The sequence below is a fragment of the Ranitomeya imitator genome, chromosome 1, assembly GCF_032444005.1.
Source record: "Ranitomeya imitator isolate aRanImi1 chromosome 1, aRanImi1.pri, whole genome shotgun sequence".
Taxonomy (NCBI): domain Eukaryota; kingdom Metazoa; phylum Chordata; class Amphibia; order Anura; family Dendrobatidae; genus Ranitomeya; species Ranitomeya imitator.
In genome coordinates this window covers 345928285-345947319 of record NC_091282.1, presented here as the reverse complement: position 1 = coordinate 345947319, position 19035 = coordinate 345928285, and the positions used below count along the sequence as shown (strand labels likewise).

Genomic DNA, 19035 nt, shown 5'->3' with positions numbered 1-19035 from the left:
GCTTTTAGCATTTTTTTTTTTTTCAGAAGTTGATGGAGCCAGTTTTTGTAGTCCAGCACGAATGGGCTCAGGTATATTGCAACCCCTCTTGTGATATGAGACAAGATGCCGCAGTTTAGTGAAAGGGGGTGGGGGCCTATTTGTATTCTGCAGCACATGCCAGGAATCATGCTGCTCTCAGCAGTAATGAAGCATTGGGGGAGGGAAGAGGTACAGTACATAGGACATAGGGGCTGGATGCACCGCCGCCGCTGTCCATGGTGCTGAAGGTTAATGCTTGCGCTTGAGGGTCTGCTGCAAGTGGACACAAAGGGTAAGCTTAAATGTCCAGCATGCACACAAGAAGGGGGTGTAAAGACTCTGAGAGCATAGTCTATGGCTGGTCTCATGCCATAGCGACCCAGCAGCATCTCCTTATTCACCTGAAGGTGACCTTGAATGGTGACACTAATCTGTTTACCGGCCTAGCGCTGGCTCTCATCAGCTATGGAGCATTACCTCTGTAGCATAAGCTCAGAGCAGCTTTGTTATCACACCAGGTCTGAGGGAAAGTACATGCACACTGGTGATCTATCTATGCGGTGGCCGGACATGGCCACTTCCAGGGAACAATAGATTGTAACTCCACACCAAAGTATTACTAGACAAACCATTGGGTTAGTGGTCCTTTAGTAATGTATGTTTTTATTTTATGGAATCATTTCTCAATCCTATTTCTTTTTTACAGTGATATTATTTGTGAGTTTAAGGTCATTTTGTCCTCACAGATCTCAGGATGAGAATGCCATTGATCTTCATGATGCTAAGGTAATAGCGGCTCATGGCGTTGATGGACATGTATAAGTGAGTGAGCGACCAGACATGCTTGTATGACCATGGTGCAGACCGTGCAGGTGGCAGTATTGGGGGCACCTGGAGTTGGAAAAACCTCTATCATCCGACAATTTGTAGCCCAGGAGTTTCAGGAGGAATACACTCCAACAGAGAGCAGGCAACTATACCGAGCCTCTGCTGTTCTAAGCGAGAGGATGTATGAGCTCCTAATCCTGGATTTACCCAACCTGCCCAGATACCCAGGCTCTGCAGGACAGGTGAGACACGCCATTCAGTGACTGTCCGGGACAATTTCTTGATATTTTTTTTCTTTTTATTTAATTACAAGCATCGTTATAGCTATGTAATCATTTCCTGTAATGTTCTTTTCATATGACTTGTATGGTTTTTATTACTGTTCTGCTGGTATGCAGCACACATAATAGACATTTATAGACATTTACATTGGTAACATCTGTCTTCAGTGAATGACTAAGAAAAAAAAAACCAACATGCAAGACTAGAACAATGCATGTTCATTAAAACCTATATTTATCTTAATTCCTACAAAAAAAACTTATAAGAAGAGTAAAATGCAATTAAATTTAGTCCACAAAAAGAGGGAAAAAATACCCCAGACAAAGCGCTCTGTGTGAAACGCCTGATGGCGTCTTCTGTAGATACTTGGCTAGCCCTTTACATGTGCTGGACCATTACTGTTGTACCTGGCCATGCGGTAGTTACTTCTTGATTGTTTTCCGACTGAGCGTGCTTATGCATCTAATGTACAGCTTTACAATTAGCCTCATGTCAACTGGAGAATACTTATTGATAATGGTATTAGATTACCCACTATCATTTTTCCTTTTTTTATGCAGACTTGTAATAGTAGTAGATTAGTCATAGTTGTTTTTTTTATTAATTAAAAATATCAGATCTTCCTCATTTCATAGTTATGGAATTTTTAATTGGAACGTCTTTAAAAGTATTGAAAATTGTAGAATGTGCTGAAAAATGCGTAATGTATTCAACTAACGTCATACCTTATGCATATGCCTTTATTACTGATTTATGTTGAGCAGTCCCACAACATGGTACCTCTGCACTGTAATCTACCTCTGTTTCATACTAATAAATACATTTTTATTATTATTATTATCATCACAAATTAGTACATGGGATATTATGCAGGTACCCGCTCTACAACCAATGCTTGTAGAGGGCAATGTGGCGATACAGAACTCCATATGGAGGCACGCACCCTTCCAAATAGCTCTGTAATACAGAACAGCATGGACTCTTGTGTGCTGCCATATAGGCTCCGTGGACAGTGGGCTTCACTGTGCATGATGAGGCTGAAAGGGACCAATGACACAACAAAACGCAAAATGCTTCACAACCAAGACACTTTTATACAAATAACCAGCAACTTGTTGGACAACTTCTCCATATGAAGTTATTGTAGATTCACGTACATGCTAGTACTTAATAAATAACCTGTCCGTGAGACAACTGGAGGGTCTCAGTGTAAACATATGACTGTGAATGCATGTTAATGGCGCATGGAAATATAAGTAACATGCTGTCACTACAGCTTAATATGGAAAAACAAAATACTTCACGCTCTAACATTTATTTTTCCTTGCTAATTTTTCCCAGGAGTGGTTGGATCCACAATTTCGGGGTCTGCGGAATACCAGAGTCTTCATTTTGGTCTTTGACATCTGTAGCCCTGAGAGTTTCCACCATGTGAAGCAGTTAAGGCAGCAAATCATTGACAGGTCAGAATCAGAATTTCACTATAAATCATAACACAGTTATGAACATAAAGGACAAATTCTGCTCATGACAAATGTGTTTGACTAGATAGATCTATCTATTTATCTATCTATCTATTATCTATCTATTATCTATCTCTCATATCTATATCTATCTTTCATATCTATATCTATTTATCTAATATTTATCTATCTGTTTATTGATCTAATATCTATCTATCTAATATCTATCTGTTTATCTATCTAATATCTCTATCTATCTAATATCTCTATCTATCTATCTAATATCTATCTATCTAATATCTATCTATCCCATATCTATCTATCTATCTATCTATCTATCTATCTATCTATCTATCTATCTATCTATCTATCTATCTATCTATCTATCTATCTATCTATCTAATATCTCTATCTATCTATCTATCTATCTATCTATCTATCTATCTATCTATCTATCTATCTATCTATCTATCTATCTATCTATCTATCTATCTATCTATCTATCTATCATCTCTATCTATCTATCTATCTATCTATCTATCTATCTATCTATCTATCTATCTATCTATCTATCTATCTATCTAATATATCTATCTATCTATCTATCTATCTATCTAATCTATCGATCGATCGATCTAATATCTATCTATCTATCTATCTATCATATCTATCTACTGTATCTGTAGACAGATATTATTGTATATGGATGTGATGCAAATATCTCATCCACCAAAGCAGGAGACAAGCAAGGGTTATAAAATTCCCCACTTTATCTACCCTACAAACTACTGCTGGTTTATAGGGTCCACTTTCTATCAGGTGCTATACGATTGCCCCAGTTTATAAACCATCCTATATTATTTGCCTTATTCGAGGACAGTCATCCTCAGCATAATGCCCAACCATTCCTCAACATACTGTGGCACCCGACATCAGTGTATTGTGTTTACACAGCCCTAATCATTCACCAAGGCATTACAGCACAGGATAGAAGTGCTGCTAATGAATGGAATAGAGCAGTGCAGTGGTGCTGGCACTGCTGTCCATAGTACATAGTACCTGCGGGTGTTTTAGCAGTGCAGTGCCTGGGGAAATATAACAGAGCGCCGCACAGAACATCGCACGGCATACCACACAGCTCACATCACACCACACTGCAAAGCTCACAGCACAGCAAGCATCACACCACACAGCTCACCTCAAAGCACACCGCACAGCTCACATCACACCACACAGATCACAGCACACCACACAGATCACAGCACACCGCACAGCACAGCTCACATCACACCGCACAGATCACAGCACACCGCACAGCACAGCTCACATCACACCACACAGCTCATAGCACACCGCACAGCACAGCTCACATCACACCACACAGCTCATAGCACACCGCACAGCTCACATCACACCACACAGATCACAGCACACCGCACAGCACAGCTCACATCACACCGCACAGATCACAGCACACCGCACAGCACAGCTCACATCACACCACACAGCTCATAGCACACCGCACAGCTCACATCACACCACACAGATCACAGCACACCGCACAGCACAGCTCACATCACACCGCACAGATCACAGCACACCGCACAGCACAGCTCACATCACACCACACAGCTCATAGCACACCGCACAGCTCACATCACACCACACAGATCACAGCACACCGCACAGCACAGCTCACATCACACCGCACAGATCACAGCACACCGCACAGCACAGCTCACATCACACCACACAGCTCATAGCACACCGCACAGCTCACATCACACCACACAGATCACAGCACACCGCACAGCACAGCTCACATCACACCACACAGCTCATAGCACACCGCACAGCTCACATCACACCACACAGATCACAGCACACCGCACAGCACAGCTCACATCACACCGCACAGATCACAGCTCACACCACACAGCACACCGCACAGCACAGCTCACATCACACCGCACAGATCACAGCACACCGCACAGCACAGCTCACATCACACCACACAGCTCATAGCACACCGCACAGCTCACAGCACACCGCACAGCTCACAGCACACTGCACACCACAGCTCAAATCACACCGCACACCACAGCTCACACCACACAGCTCACCGCACAGCACACCGCACCACACAGCTCTCCGCACAGCTCACCGCACAGCACACCACACAGCTCACCGCACAGCACACCGCACCACACAGCTCTCCGCACAGCTCACAGCTCACCACACAGCTCACATCACACCACACAGCTCACCGCACAGCACACCGCACCACACAGCTCACCGCACAGCTCCCAGCTCTCCGCACAGCTCACCGCACAGCACACCACACAGCTCACCGCACAGCACACCGCACAGCACACAACTCTCCGCACAGCTCACAGCTCACCACACAGCACAGCTCACATCACACCACACAGCTCACCGCACAGCACACCGCACAGCACACCGCACCACACAGCTCTCCACTCAGCTCACAGCTCTCCGCACAGCTCACCGCACACCACACAGCTCACCGCACAGCACACCGCACCACACAGCTCTCCGCACAGCTCACCGCACAGCACACCGCACAGCTCACCGCACAGCACACCGCACCACACAGCTCTCCGCACAGCTCACAGCTCACCACACAGCTCACATCACACCACACAGCTCACCGCACAGCACACCGCACCACACAGCTCACCGCACAGCTCCCAGCTCTCCGCACAGCTCACCGCACAGCACACCACACAGCTCACCGCACAGCACACCGCACCACACAACTCTCCGCACAGCTCACCACACAGCACAGCTCACATCACACCACACAGCTCACCGCACAGCACACCGCACTACACAGCTCACCGCACAGCTCCCAGCTCTCCGCACAGCTCACCGCACAGCACACCACACAGCTCACTGCACAGCACACCGCACAGCTCACCGCACAGCACACCGCACCACACAGCTCACCGCTCAGCTCCCAGCTCTCCGCACAGCTCACAGCTCACCACACAGCTCTCCGCACAGCTCACAGCTCACCACACAGCTCACATCACACCACACAGCTCACCGCACAGCACACCGCACCACACAGCTCACCGCACAGCTCCCAGCTCTCCGCACAGCTCACCGCACAGCACACCACACCACACAGCACACCGCACAGCACACAACTCTCCGCACAGCTCACAACTCACCACACAGCACAGCTCACATCACACCACACAGCTCACCGCACAGCACACCGCACCACACAGCTCTCCACTCAGCTCACAGCTCTCCGCACAGCTCACCGCACACCACACAGCTCACCGCACAGCACACCGCACCACACAGCTCTCCGCACAGCTCACCGCACAGCACACCGCACAGCTCACCGCACAGCACACCGCACCACACAGCTCTCCGCACAGCTCACAGCTCACCACACAGCTCACATCACACCACACAGCTCACCGCACAGCACACCGCACCACACAGCTCACCGCACAGCTCCCAGCTCTCCGCACAGCTCACCGCACAGCACAGCTCACATCACACCGCACAGCTCACCGCACAGCACACCGCACTACACAGCTCACCGCACAGCTCCCAGCTCTCCGCACAGCTCACCGCACAGCACACCACACAGCTCACTGCACAGCACACCGCACAGCTCACCGCACAGCACACCGCACCACACAGCTCACCGCTCAGCTCCCAGCTCTCCGCACAGCTCACAGCTCACCGCACAGCACACTGCACAGCACACCGCTAGCATTAATAATTGAGCAGGTTTGGAGAATGATCTCTAGGTTGATCTGTGGCTGAGCTAATGGCATATGTGATGGGTAAATCCAATGTCAGAGCACCGTCAGGGCTGGCGTTTGGCACAGGCACACTAGGCAGACACCTGGGGCCCTCACCTACAAAGGGGGCCCCTGCCTCTGCAGCCCCTGTATGAAGTGCCCAGAGGGTGTACAGCAGTGAATAATGCTGTGCATTGCTCTGTTGTTCTGGAATGTCTCTCCCAAACCCCCCTTGAGATCCCCTTAGTGCAGTGATTTACTCACTCTGTGTCCAGCTCTGTGCTGTTTGCTGTAGGATCAGGTTTCACAGTCACATACAGCAGGAATTAGCATAGGCTCTGACCACAGTCACTGAATCACTGCTTGTAATATGACAGGGCGACCTGCTGTCACTACTGTCTGGATGACACAATATTGTCTGCTGCATCAGGGTATTTATTATATAGAAATAAATGAATTCCCACGTGAAACAATAAGGGCAAACCGTACACATATAGTACAGGTGTGCATAGGATTCAGCGTTTTTGGTGCTTTTTTTTCTTTTTTGCAGCCAAAGCCTGCTCTCTTGGCAGTAAAAACACTGCTTTCAAAACACCCATTTTTTAGGGTATGTGCAGAGGATCCAGAAATGGCAGCCCTTTGGATGCAGCGGATATGTGCGGTGTCCAAAGTGCTGCCATCTTTGAACACAGGTGATTCCGCATGTGTTCATTGATCTGTGCTGAATCCCTGCGTCCTATACATTGCAGGGGTGAGATTTCTCTTGCGGAGACTCGCGTCTATGCCATATAAATTGACATGCTGGGGTCTGGAGAGACGCGCCACATGTCCTTCTCTCCAGGTGAGGTGCAGGTGATAGTGCATGCATAGTAGAGATGGAATTTCTTGAAATCCCATCCACTATACTGTAACATCTGGCCGCTGCGGGTTGGACGCTGCACAAGTACACAGCAGCCGACCTGCAGCGTTTTCTGATTGTGGACACACACCCATAGAGCTTTTGCTGTTTGTTTTTTACAGTATGCATTTTGTCGACAGTACATGTATAATAAAGTTAGTGTTATTCACCAAAAACGCAGTGAAAAACAACATTGCAACATTTGCAGCATTTTTTAAACTTTTTCATTGCTTTCTACGGGTGAAAAAAATTGCTGAAAGAAGTGACATGCTGCAGATTTAAAAAAGGCTGCTGTGAAATTCAGTCAGGGGAAAATAAAAGGGTGTGCAGGAGATTTCTGAAAATCTCAGTTTTTGCTTGTGCTGTAAAATGCTGTAAACTTCTTATTTGCAGAAGAAAAACCTGCAGAAATTCTGCATATGAACATAGCGAAAATCTGCTTTTGAAAGTGCCAGCAAAACATAGGAGATTTCCGAAATCTCCTGCACGCGCTTGTTATTTTTCTGACTGGATTTCAGAACTGTAGCGCTTTTTAAATCTGTAGCGTGTCACTTCTTTCAGTGTGTTTTCACCCGTAGAAAGCAATGAAAGAATAAAAAAGCTGCAGATATTGCAACGGTATTTTTCACTGCAATTTTTTAAGTGGTTTTGGTGAATGAAACTATTAGGTCAGTATTTGTAATGCAGAAACAGCAGTGGAACAATGAGGCTATGTGCACACGTTGCGGAATCTGCTGCAGATTTTTCCACGCAGATTCCTAAAAATCTGCAGGGAAAATGCCCTGCGTTTTACCTGCAGATTTACCGCGGTTTTTGGCCATGTTCACACTATGCGGTTTTTACTGCGGAACCGCGGCGATTTTGCCGCTGCGGGTCCGCAGCTGTTTTCCATGCAGGGTACAGTACAATGTTACCCTATGGAAAACAAAAACCGCAGTGCACATGATGCGGAAAAACCCGAAAAAAACCGCGCTGAATTGCTGCGGAAAAAAAGAAGGACCATGTCACTTCTTTGTGCAGAATCGCAGCGATTCTGCACCCATAGAAATGCATTGATCCGCTTACTTCCCGCATTGGGCTGTGCCCACCATGCGGGAAGTAATGCGGATAATGTGCGGGTTATACCCGGGGTGGAGGAGAGGAGACTCTCCTCCAGGCCCCGGGAACCATATTTGTGTTAAAAAAAAAAGAATTAAAATAAAAAATAATGTTATACTCACCTCTGAAGTCTCAGCGCTGCACGCGGCCGTCCGGTCTCAGGTTTGCTATGCGACCAGGACAAACCGCAATACAAACCGCAATAAATCTGCAGGGATAACCGCAGCGGGTTTGCCCTGCAGATTTATCAAATCCGCTGCGGGAGAACCCGCAGGACAGAACGCATAGTGTGAACATGGCCTAAGTGCGGTTTTCAACAGCATTTTTACACCTGCAGATTCCTATTATGGAGCAGGTGTAAAACGCTGCGGAATCCGCACAAAGAATTGATGCTGCAGAAAATACAACACAGCGTTCCCGCGCGGTATTTTCCGCAACATGTGTACTGCGGATTTTGTTTTCTATACGTTTACATGGTACTGTACAACACATGGAAAACTGCTGCAAATCCGCAGCAAAATCCACAATGTGTTCACATGGCCTGAGAAACACGTCACTACTTCTGTATATCTCACCCTCCTGGTTTTGGCTTACATATGCTGATTTGAAATAATTGACCAAACAGTCAACGTGTGAACGTGGCCTTAAACATACTGCAGGCAAAACAAACATCCTCACTCCAAAAAAAAAGCTGAAAAAAGTGTGAAGAATACCACAAAACAAGCTGAAAAACAGGTGTTTTGAACGCAACATTTTTACTGCTAATAGAAAAGGTTTTGGCTGCTGAAAAAAATGCTGCATATGAACATAGTCTAACTCTGAAATGCTATGTCTATCTGTGGTGTTACATAGGACTGCATGTGATATATACTAAATTATCTGTACTCAGAGAGTTATCACTGCTATTTCTGGTGTTACATAGGACTGCAGGTGACATCTACTACATTATCTGTTCTCAGAGAGTTAGCACTGTTTTAGGCCTCTTTCACACGTCAGTGTCTCTGGTACGTGTACTGACAGTTTTCTCACGTACCGGAGACACTGACTCACGTAGACCCATTCAAATTATGGGTCTATGCACATGTCTCCGTGTTTTCACGGACCGTGTGTCAGTGTGCAAAACACAGAGACATGTCCGCTTTTCTCCGGCAGCACGTACTGCAATACGTCCTGCACACGTGCACACGGAGAACAGTGTGCACTCTCCTCCGTGTGCACATACCACCCGCAGGAGAGACAGAGCTACAGTAAGCGCTGTCCCCCCTGTGTGTAGTGCTGAAGCCGGCATTTATTCCTTCTCCCCAGCAGCATTCGCTGGAGAGAAGGAATGAAAAAACAAGGTTTTTTTTGTGTTAAAAATAAAGTTTGTGGGTCCCTTCCCGCCTCCCATCCCATGTGCGCCCGCCTGCTTGCCGAGAAATACTCACCCAGCTCCTGCGATGTATGCTCTCAGCGCCGGCAACAGGTCCAGTGTGAGCGGTCACATGGTACTGCTCATTACAGTGATGAATATGCGCATATTCATCACTGTAATCAGCGGTACCATGTGACCGCTCACACAGGACCTGCTGCCGGCGCTGAGACCATACATCGCAGGAGCTGGGTGAGTATTTCTCGGCAAGCGGGCGGGCGCACAGGGGATGGGAGGCGGGAGGGGACCCACAAACTTTATTTTTAACACAAAAAAAACACCTTGATTTTTCATTCCTTCTCTCCAGCGAACACTGCTGGGGAGAAGGAATGAATTCCAGCTTCAGCACCAAAAGCAGGGGACAGCGTTTAACTGTAGCGCTGTCTCCTGCACGGTCCGTGTGGTCCTCAGTCGGCACACGGCTGCCGCACGTGTGCCACACTGATGTGCTACGTGAGCACACGGACACGGATAACTCCGGTACCGATTTCTCCGGTACCGGAATTATTTGGACGTGTGAAAGAGGCCTTATCTGAAGAGTTAAAAAAAAATTAAGAGGGGGTTTGGGGCAACTCTTTGTCTTGGGCCCCCAATCTTTTCTGACCCTAGCAACGCCCCTGCATACAGCTAATAGTGGCAGACCCGTTGGCCGATATAAGGCCCCTAAATATGGGGGCCATAGTGCAATGTTATCATTTGGGGCCCCCACTTTAAATTTTTGCCTAGGACCCCACTTTGTCTAAAACCGGCCCTGTTTAGGGGGACATGTAGTGGAAATATATAACACTACATTACATAAACATCTATTGTTGGTCCCCTGTGTAGTTACAATAACATACTTGAGGACACCACACGCATTTTGCTATTGAGGATGACGGTCTGAGAATTGTACAAGTAACTGATAGAGAATAGAGGCTGGTTTATAAACCGGCGCAATTTACAGGAACTTGTAGATAAAGTGGGGAATTTTAATAATCCCTTCATGTCTCCTGGTATGGTAGGTAAGATATTTGTATTACATCCATATACAATAATATGTTTGTCTATGGGGAGGTGAACGCGTTGAGATGAAGACGTGGATAATTCTAGGATATAAACTGTTCAGTGAATGGCGTAATTAATAAAAGACCAGTGCTGAGTTTATTAAATGCAGATTGCACCTCCTCGGATTATTCACTAGTCAGTTCCATGTGATTGGCAAGGGGCGACCAAGAGAGCTTTTCTGAGATTTTAGTTGTATTGTATTATTAGTAATTAGCCATATCCTATAATAAAAGATATGAATTACATATTTGTGTACTACATGAAGTCTCTTTGTGTTTTCTGTTTTGTAATATAACAATAGAGGTTAAAGTGGTTGTCCATGACTATTTATATATTTTTTACTATGGGCCTAAACACTGACAGGCAGATAGTCGCTAACAGAGGCGATTGCCAGCCTGTCCTAACTGGTGCTAGCTCAGAGCGGTGACTGTCCGCTCCAGCCAGCGATTCAGCTGCTCCACGTCATCAGGGCAGCTCTTCTTCCAGGCTGCTCTATGGCAGGGTTTGTGATGGCTGACGTCATACTGATTGACTGCCTAACTGTGGGGAGCAGGCTGTCCATCACCATGATGTTGACAGTCACGCCCCGTTAACAGATCAGAATGGTAGAGAAGCCACTGCTCTGTCAACGTGATGTCAGTGGAAGCCTCTGAATCACCGGCAGGAGCAGTCTGTGGACCACTCTGTGCTGGCAGAGATCGGACTTGGGTACAACAGGCAGGCAGCTAGCAAATACCTGCTTGTTAGTTCTTAGGCACATAGTAAAAATATTAATTAAAAGTTTTATGGTTATTTAAACGATTATTCAAAGAATTTTTGAACTGTGGGATTTATAAATGTTACAGTCGAGCATCAGTGATTTAAAGTAACATGGTCTTGTCAATGAGTGGACAGGGGCTTAGTCCCTTAATAAATAGTCATGAGCAGCCATTCTGATTATAATACACAGTTGAAAGTTATTAAATAATCATGTTTAAAGAAAATATATTATTTATTGTTTAATAATTAATTATAGTGTAAAAAGGACTATGGCACGCTGCCCATCTGGAGTGTATAAGGCAGGATTCCAGCTCGTAGCAGCATGTAATCATTTATTCCAAGTAATGTCACAAAATTTAGCATAGTCTAGGTAATCCAATTTATACAGTATGTTTTGGTTATCCGACCTTCCACAAAAACACAATTGCATTTAAGGAGAGGAGGAGATGAAAAGCTTATATCAGGTAACGATCATTATGGAGGTTCGACAGATGCTGATATGATGGGTGCTCACCCCTTGGCAGAGGCTGACATGACAGGTGCTCACCCCTCGGCAGAGGCTGACATGACAGGTGCTCACCCCTCGGCAGAGGCTGACATGACGGGTGCTCACCCCTCGGCAGATGCTGATATGACGGGTGCTCACCCCTCGGCAGATGCTGACATGACGGGTGCTCACCCCTCGGCAGAGGCTGATATGACGGGTGCTCACCCCTCGGCAGATGCTGACATGATGGGTGCTCACCCCTTGGCAGAGGCTGACATGACAGGTGCTCACCCCTCGGCAGAGGCTGATATGACGGGTGCTCACCCCTCGACAGATGCTGATATGATGGGTGCTCACCCCTTGGCAGAGGCTGACATGACAGGTGCTCACCCCTCGGCAGAGGCTGACATGACAGGTGCTCACCCCTCGGCAGAGGCTGACATGACGGGTGCTCACCCTTCGGCAGATGCTGATATGACGGGTGCTCACCCCTCGGCAGATGCTGACATGACGGGTGCTCACCCCTCGGCAGAGGCTGATATGACGGGTGCTCACCCCTCGGCAGATGCTGACATGATGGGTGCTCACCCCTTGGCAGAGGCTGACATGACAGGTGCTCACCCCTCGGCAGAGGCTGATATGACGGGTGCTCACCCCTCGACAGATGCTGATATGATGGGTGCTCACCCCTTGGCAGAGGCTGACATGACAGGTGCTCACCCCTCGGCAGAGGCTGACATGACAGGTGCTCACCCCTCGGCAGAGGCTGACATGACAGGTGCTCACCCCTCGGCAGAGGCTGACATGATGGGTGCTCACCCCTCGGCAGATGCTGATATGACGGGTGCTCACCCCTCGGCAGATGCTGACATGACGGGTGCTCACCCCTCGGCAGAGGCTGATATGACGGGTGCTCACCCCTCGGCAGATGCTGACATGATGGGTGCTTACCCCTCATCTGCTGATCCTCCAAGAGCAATCTTAACATTTAATAACCCTCATATCTCTCGCTGTTTCTGTGCCGTATTGATGACGCCAAGTAGGTGGACTGTCATCAGTAGTGTCAGGCTTGGAGGCAAAAAGAAAAAAAATAACACCTGGCTGAACAAAACTAATATATCCAAACACACCATATGTACACCACTATTGATTAGCTGTAAACTTAGGATATTGTCTTAGATTTCCAGTTAGACTATGGTCACACAAGTGTAGATTCTCTCTCTCGCTCTCTCTCTCTCTCTCAAGAGAGAGAGAGAGAACAAGATTTCTCCATCTTCTACTTTGTGTGAGTCTGCGGAAATCAGACTGCACTCTGATGTCATCCAAGTGCAGTACAATGTTTTCTACGCACCCATAGACTTGAATTTGTGCTTCATTGGCATGAGAAAAAAAAACTCTGATCAGCGCTGCCCGATAGAATAACATTGGTCTGAGTGCTAGCCGACAAAACATCGAATAGCACTCGTACGATGTATAGGCTTGTGTGAGCGAGCCATAACAGAAATTTCTGTGCAGTACCAAAACTATTTTTCCTTTTGGAGATTTGTGATTGCTATTGATCACAGGCTTCAGCTGAAGTGTCTAGAAAAGGTCATTTGACTTGATTTCTCCTTCATGGGGGTAAAGAATGTATTTGGTAGAACTGCTGCGTATTGTATCTCCTTACTGGTGTGTATGAGAATCTAATTCACGCTCATGTTTCACTGATTCTGTAGCACCAGCAAACCTCCACTTATTGTAGTGGTTGGAAACAAGAGAGACCAGCAGAAGCATCGCTTTGTACCACGCCATGTTCTATCAATTCTGGTAAAGAAGAGCTGGAAATGTGGGTACTTGGAATGTTCTGCCCAGAACAACTGGCACATCCTGTTACTCTTCAAGGAGCTTCTCATCAGCACCACAACAAGAAGAAGCAGGAGCCACACACCGAGCATCTGCCTGCAGGGGGCGCTTCACCGAGAGCGGTGCAGTGTAATGTGAGAACACTGCATGGTATAGGAAGGCGCCACCACTTCTAATACAAGGTCGCCAAAGTCGGTAACACACAGACCCATTGCAGTCCTGGCACCACAATGATTAAAATGAATCTGTCACCAGGATTTTGCTCACCATCTGAGCATGATGTAGGGGCAAAGTTCCTGATTCCAGTGATGTGTCACTTACTGGGCTCCTTGCTGTAATTTCAATAAAATTTGAAATTCTTATCTCTGTATAACCTAGCCCACACCACAGATTGACAGATTTCTTTGTACACTGTGTATAGGCAGAAAGCTGACAATCAGTGGTGGGGGCGGGGCAATAAAGAGTTAATGAATATGGTGGACTAATGGCAGCAGGTTTACTAGTCCTCTAGTGATAATCTCCTGCTGATAAAACAGTAATTTTACCCAAACTACACAAAGCAGCCCAGTAAGTGACACATCACTGGAATCAAGGTCTCTGTGTCTACATTATGCTGCTTTCAGATTAGATGACAGAAACCTGGTGATAGATTTCCCTTAATGTTAAAGTCAGTTATCAATGCTATATTTCAGAAAACCTTTAAGCAATTCCTTTCACTAGCTGAGAAAATGAAAAAACAACAACACTTAACTTGGTCATAGACATTACATTAATGTTAGCTGAACTCACCGATTTTGGTGAATCAGTCAAAAAAATAATAATGGGTCCAATTTAGAGAGTATCTTCTCTAGAATTCTGCTATGAAACACCTTGAAATGTCTCACAATCGATGTGCAACTCAAAGTTGTACAAAACATTGTGACTTTTGGCGCTTTTCCACCACTTCTGAGCCAGGTCTAACCTTTAGGCTGGGATCACACATGTGAGAAACATGTCCGTGTCTCGCATGTGAAATCCAAGCTCTGGCGCCGGCACTCCAGAGCGGAGCGTGCGGCTCCATGTGTTGCTATGTTGCCGCACACTTCGCTCCGAAGTGCCGGCGCCAGAGCTTGGATTTCACATGCGAGACACGGACGTGTTTCTCGCATGTGTGATCCCGGCCTTAGAAAAATACATGGAGCTGAGACAGGATGGGGTAGGACCAAGCACGCCTTACGAATTCGGGATAATTTACGGCACTAACGTGCCTGACTGGGGTAACATTTCTGGCAGTGGTGCACACCAGTTTTGATGAATCAGGGCCTATGAATATAGTGGTGGCCCAACCATCTTCTGTCTATCTTGGTCTTTCGGCACTTTGTGCCCTTATCTCTAATAAAATAAAAATGAGTGCTCAGCCAAGCCTGAAGATTTGTTACAGGACTGAAGGAGATGGTTCTAATTAATTACAGCTATCTATTGTGTATGGCCAGATGTAGGACCTCCATACAACTGAGGTTGAATTTAGATGTCCAAGAATCATGATTGGAGTTCGGATCAGTTGTAGGTCTCCTGATCAGAACTCACCAGCTTCCTCGGATGTTGAGTTTGGGTCAAGAGACCAGCAGCCGGCTCAGGTATCATGCTCCATACATGAATTGTGATACTGAGACATCTGAGTTTAGGCGTAGGCTATGTTTATACCGGCCACTGGTGGCCATTAAAGATGTAAGATGATTAGTGATCACTTAATAGCCCATCTAGATGGGTCCACAGAACTTTTATGCTCATGGAATGATCGTTAACATTATCATTCTGTGGGCACAGAATACCGTTGAGCATAAACTACAATCAAAACGGGCGGTTTTGGAACTCGTGTTTTTTTGTAGAGTTTCTGCTCCAAAAACTAATTCAGATTAGAAGTCGGGGTGAACAAACCCTAAAAAGTGAAATATCCTACATAAAAGCTTCATGTGTATTTCAGATTTGGGAGAGATAACTGTCACTGTGGACACCTGTAATCCCTTTCTCAGGCGTTTTATTCCACTTGGCCAATAATGGTATTGCTTAAAGGGGTTGGCCACTTTATGATAATTATTATAACTTGTTTCTGACAGATTGGCGCAGATGATTTTCCTGGCCCTGCTAATGGAGGGACATGTAACTTGACATGTCTGTAAGCAGTCTCCATAGAAAAAGGGCAAATGATAGACAAGTAAGGACCCAGGCTCATCAATCGGCAGCCATGACGTTTGTCTAGAGGAACTTCCTAAATAAGGGGAAGCACTTTACAAGGAGCCCATAATCTACTATATAATTGTCTAAGGGTCACTTCCGTCTGTCTGTCACAGATATTCATTGGTCGCGGCCTCTGTCTATCATGGAAATCCAAGTCGCTGATTGGTCGCTACAAAACAGCCACGACCAATCAGCGACGGGCACAGTCCAGCGGCAACATGGCCGCTCCTTCCTCCCCGCAGTCAGTGCCCACTCCATACTCCCCTCCGGTCACTGCTCACACAGGGTTAATGGCAGCGTTAACTGACCGCGCTATGCCGCTGTGTAACGCACTTGGTTAACGCTGCTATTAACCCTGCGTGACCAATGTTTTACTATTGATGCTGCCTATGCGGCATCAATAGTAAAAAGATCTAATGTTAAAAATAAAAAAAAATAAAAAATTTGTTATATACTCACCGTCCGTCGGCCCCTCGGATCCACAACAGGCTTTTCCCGCTCGCGACACTCTGGTAAACGGTCCATGCTGTGATCTCACGAGATGATGACGTAGTGCAGTGGTGTCAAACTGCATTCCTCGAGGGCCGCAAACAGGTCATGTTTTCAGGATTTCCTTGTACTGCACAAGGTGCTGGAATCATTCTGTGCAGGTGATTAAATTATCACCTGTGCAATACAAGGAAATCCTGAAAACATGACATGTTTGCGGCCCTCGAGGAATGCAGTTTGACACCTCTGACGTAGTGGTCTCGCGAGACCGCTACGTCATCATCTCGCGATACCGCAATGCACTCTTCAGACCGGAGCGTGCAAGGACTCAGCGTCGGTAACCGCTTCGCTTGGATCCGGGGGCTCCAGAAGGTGAGTATATAACTATTTTTTATTTTAATTCTTTTTTTAACAGGGATATGATGCCCACATTGCTATATACTACATGGGCTGTGCAATATACTACGTGACTGGGCAATATGCTACGTGACTGGGCAATATGCTATGTTACTGGGCAATATACTATGTGGCTGGGCAATATACTATGCGGCTGGGCAATATACTACGCGGCTGGGCAATATACTACGTGGCTGGGCAATATACTACGTGGCTGGGCAATATACTACGTGACTGGGCAATATACTACGTGACTGGGCAATATACTACGTGACTGGGCAATATACTACGTGTCTGGGCAATATACTACGTCGCTGGGCAATATACTACGTGGCTGGGCAATATACTACATAGCTGGGCAATATACTATGTGACTGGGCAATATAGTACGTGGCTGGGCAATATACTACGTCACTGGGCAATATACTTGGTTATTGGGCAATATACTACGTAGCTGGGTAATATACTATGTACCTGGGCAATATAGTATGTAACTGGGCAATCTACTACGTGGCTGGGCAATATACTACGTGACTGGGCAATATACTACGTGACTGGGCAATATACTATGTGACTGGGCAATATACTATGTGGCTGGGCAATATACTACGTGGCTGGGCAATATACTACGTAGCTGGGCAATATACTACGTGACTGGGCAATATACTACGTAACTGGGCAATATACTACGTGGCTGGGCAATATACTACGTCACTGGGCAATATACTATGTACCTGGGCAATATAGTACGTAACTGGGCAATATACTACATGGCTGGGCAATATACTACATGGCTGGGCAATATACTACGTGGCCGCGCAATATACTACGTGACTGGGCGATATACAATGTTACTGGGCAATATACTACGTGGCTGGGCAATATACTACGTGACTGGGCAATATACTACGTGGCTGGGCAATATACTACATCACTGGGCAATATACTACGTGGCTGGGCAATATACTACGTAGCTGGTCAATATACCACGTAACTGGGCAATATACTACGTGGCTGGGCAATATACTACGTGACTGGGCAATATACTACGTGTCTGGGCAATATACTATGTACCTGGGCAATATAGTACGTAACTGTGCAATATACTACGTGGCTGGGCAATATACTACGTGGCTGGGCAATATACTACATACTACGTAACTGGGCAATATACTACCTGGCTGGGCAATATACTACCTCACTGGGCGATATACTACGTAGCTGGCCAATATACTACGTCACTGGGCAATATACTACGTGGCTGGGCAATATACTATGTACCTGGGCAATATACTACGTGTCTGGGCAATATACTATGAACCTGGGCAATATAGTACGTAACTGGGCAATATACTACGTGACTGGGCAATATACTACGTGGCTGGGCAATATACTACATACTACGTAACTGGGCAATATACTACGTGGCTGGGCAATATACTACCTCACTGGCCAATATACTACGTCACTGGGCAATATATTACGTAGCTGGGCAATATACTACGTCACTGGGCAATATACTATGTGGCTGGGCAATATACTATGTGGCTGGGCAATATACTACGTCACTGGACAATATATTACGTAGCTGGGCAATATACTACGTGGCTGGGCAATATACTACGTGACTGTGCAATATACTACGTGGCTGGGCAATATACTACGTGGCCGGGCAATATACTACATACTACGTAACTGGGCAATATACTACGTGGCTGGGCAATATACTACCTCACTGGGCAATATACTACGTAGCTGGCCAATATACTACGTCACTGGGCAATATATTACGTAGCTGGGCAATATACTACGTGACTGGGCAATATACTACGTGGCTGGGCAATATACTACGTGGCTGGGCAATATACTACGTGGCTGGGCAATATACTACGTGTCTGGGCAATATACTATGTACCTGGGCAATATACTACGTGTCTGGGCAATATACTATGTACCTGGGCAATATAGTACGTAACTGGGCAATATACTACGTGACTGGGCAATATACTACG

At 46.3% G+C, this 19035-nt stretch overlaps 1 protein-coding gene across 1 annotated transcript; it reads left to right on the top strand.

Annotated features, from left to right (window-relative positions):
* The first annotated feature begins 772 nt into the window (after window positions 1–772).
* RASL10A (RAS like family 10 member A) lies at window positions 773–14059 on the top strand. The gene is made up of 4 exons (XM_069745430.1): window positions 773–1091; window positions 2473–2594; window positions 7337–7348; window positions 13795–14059. The coding sequence occupies exons 1-4, from the start codon at window positions 870–872 to the stop codon at window positions 14057–14059; spliced, it is 621 nt and encodes a 206-aa protein (XP_069601531.1). The 5' UTR covers window positions 773–869.
* Window positions 14060–19035: the final 4976 nt, after the last annotated feature.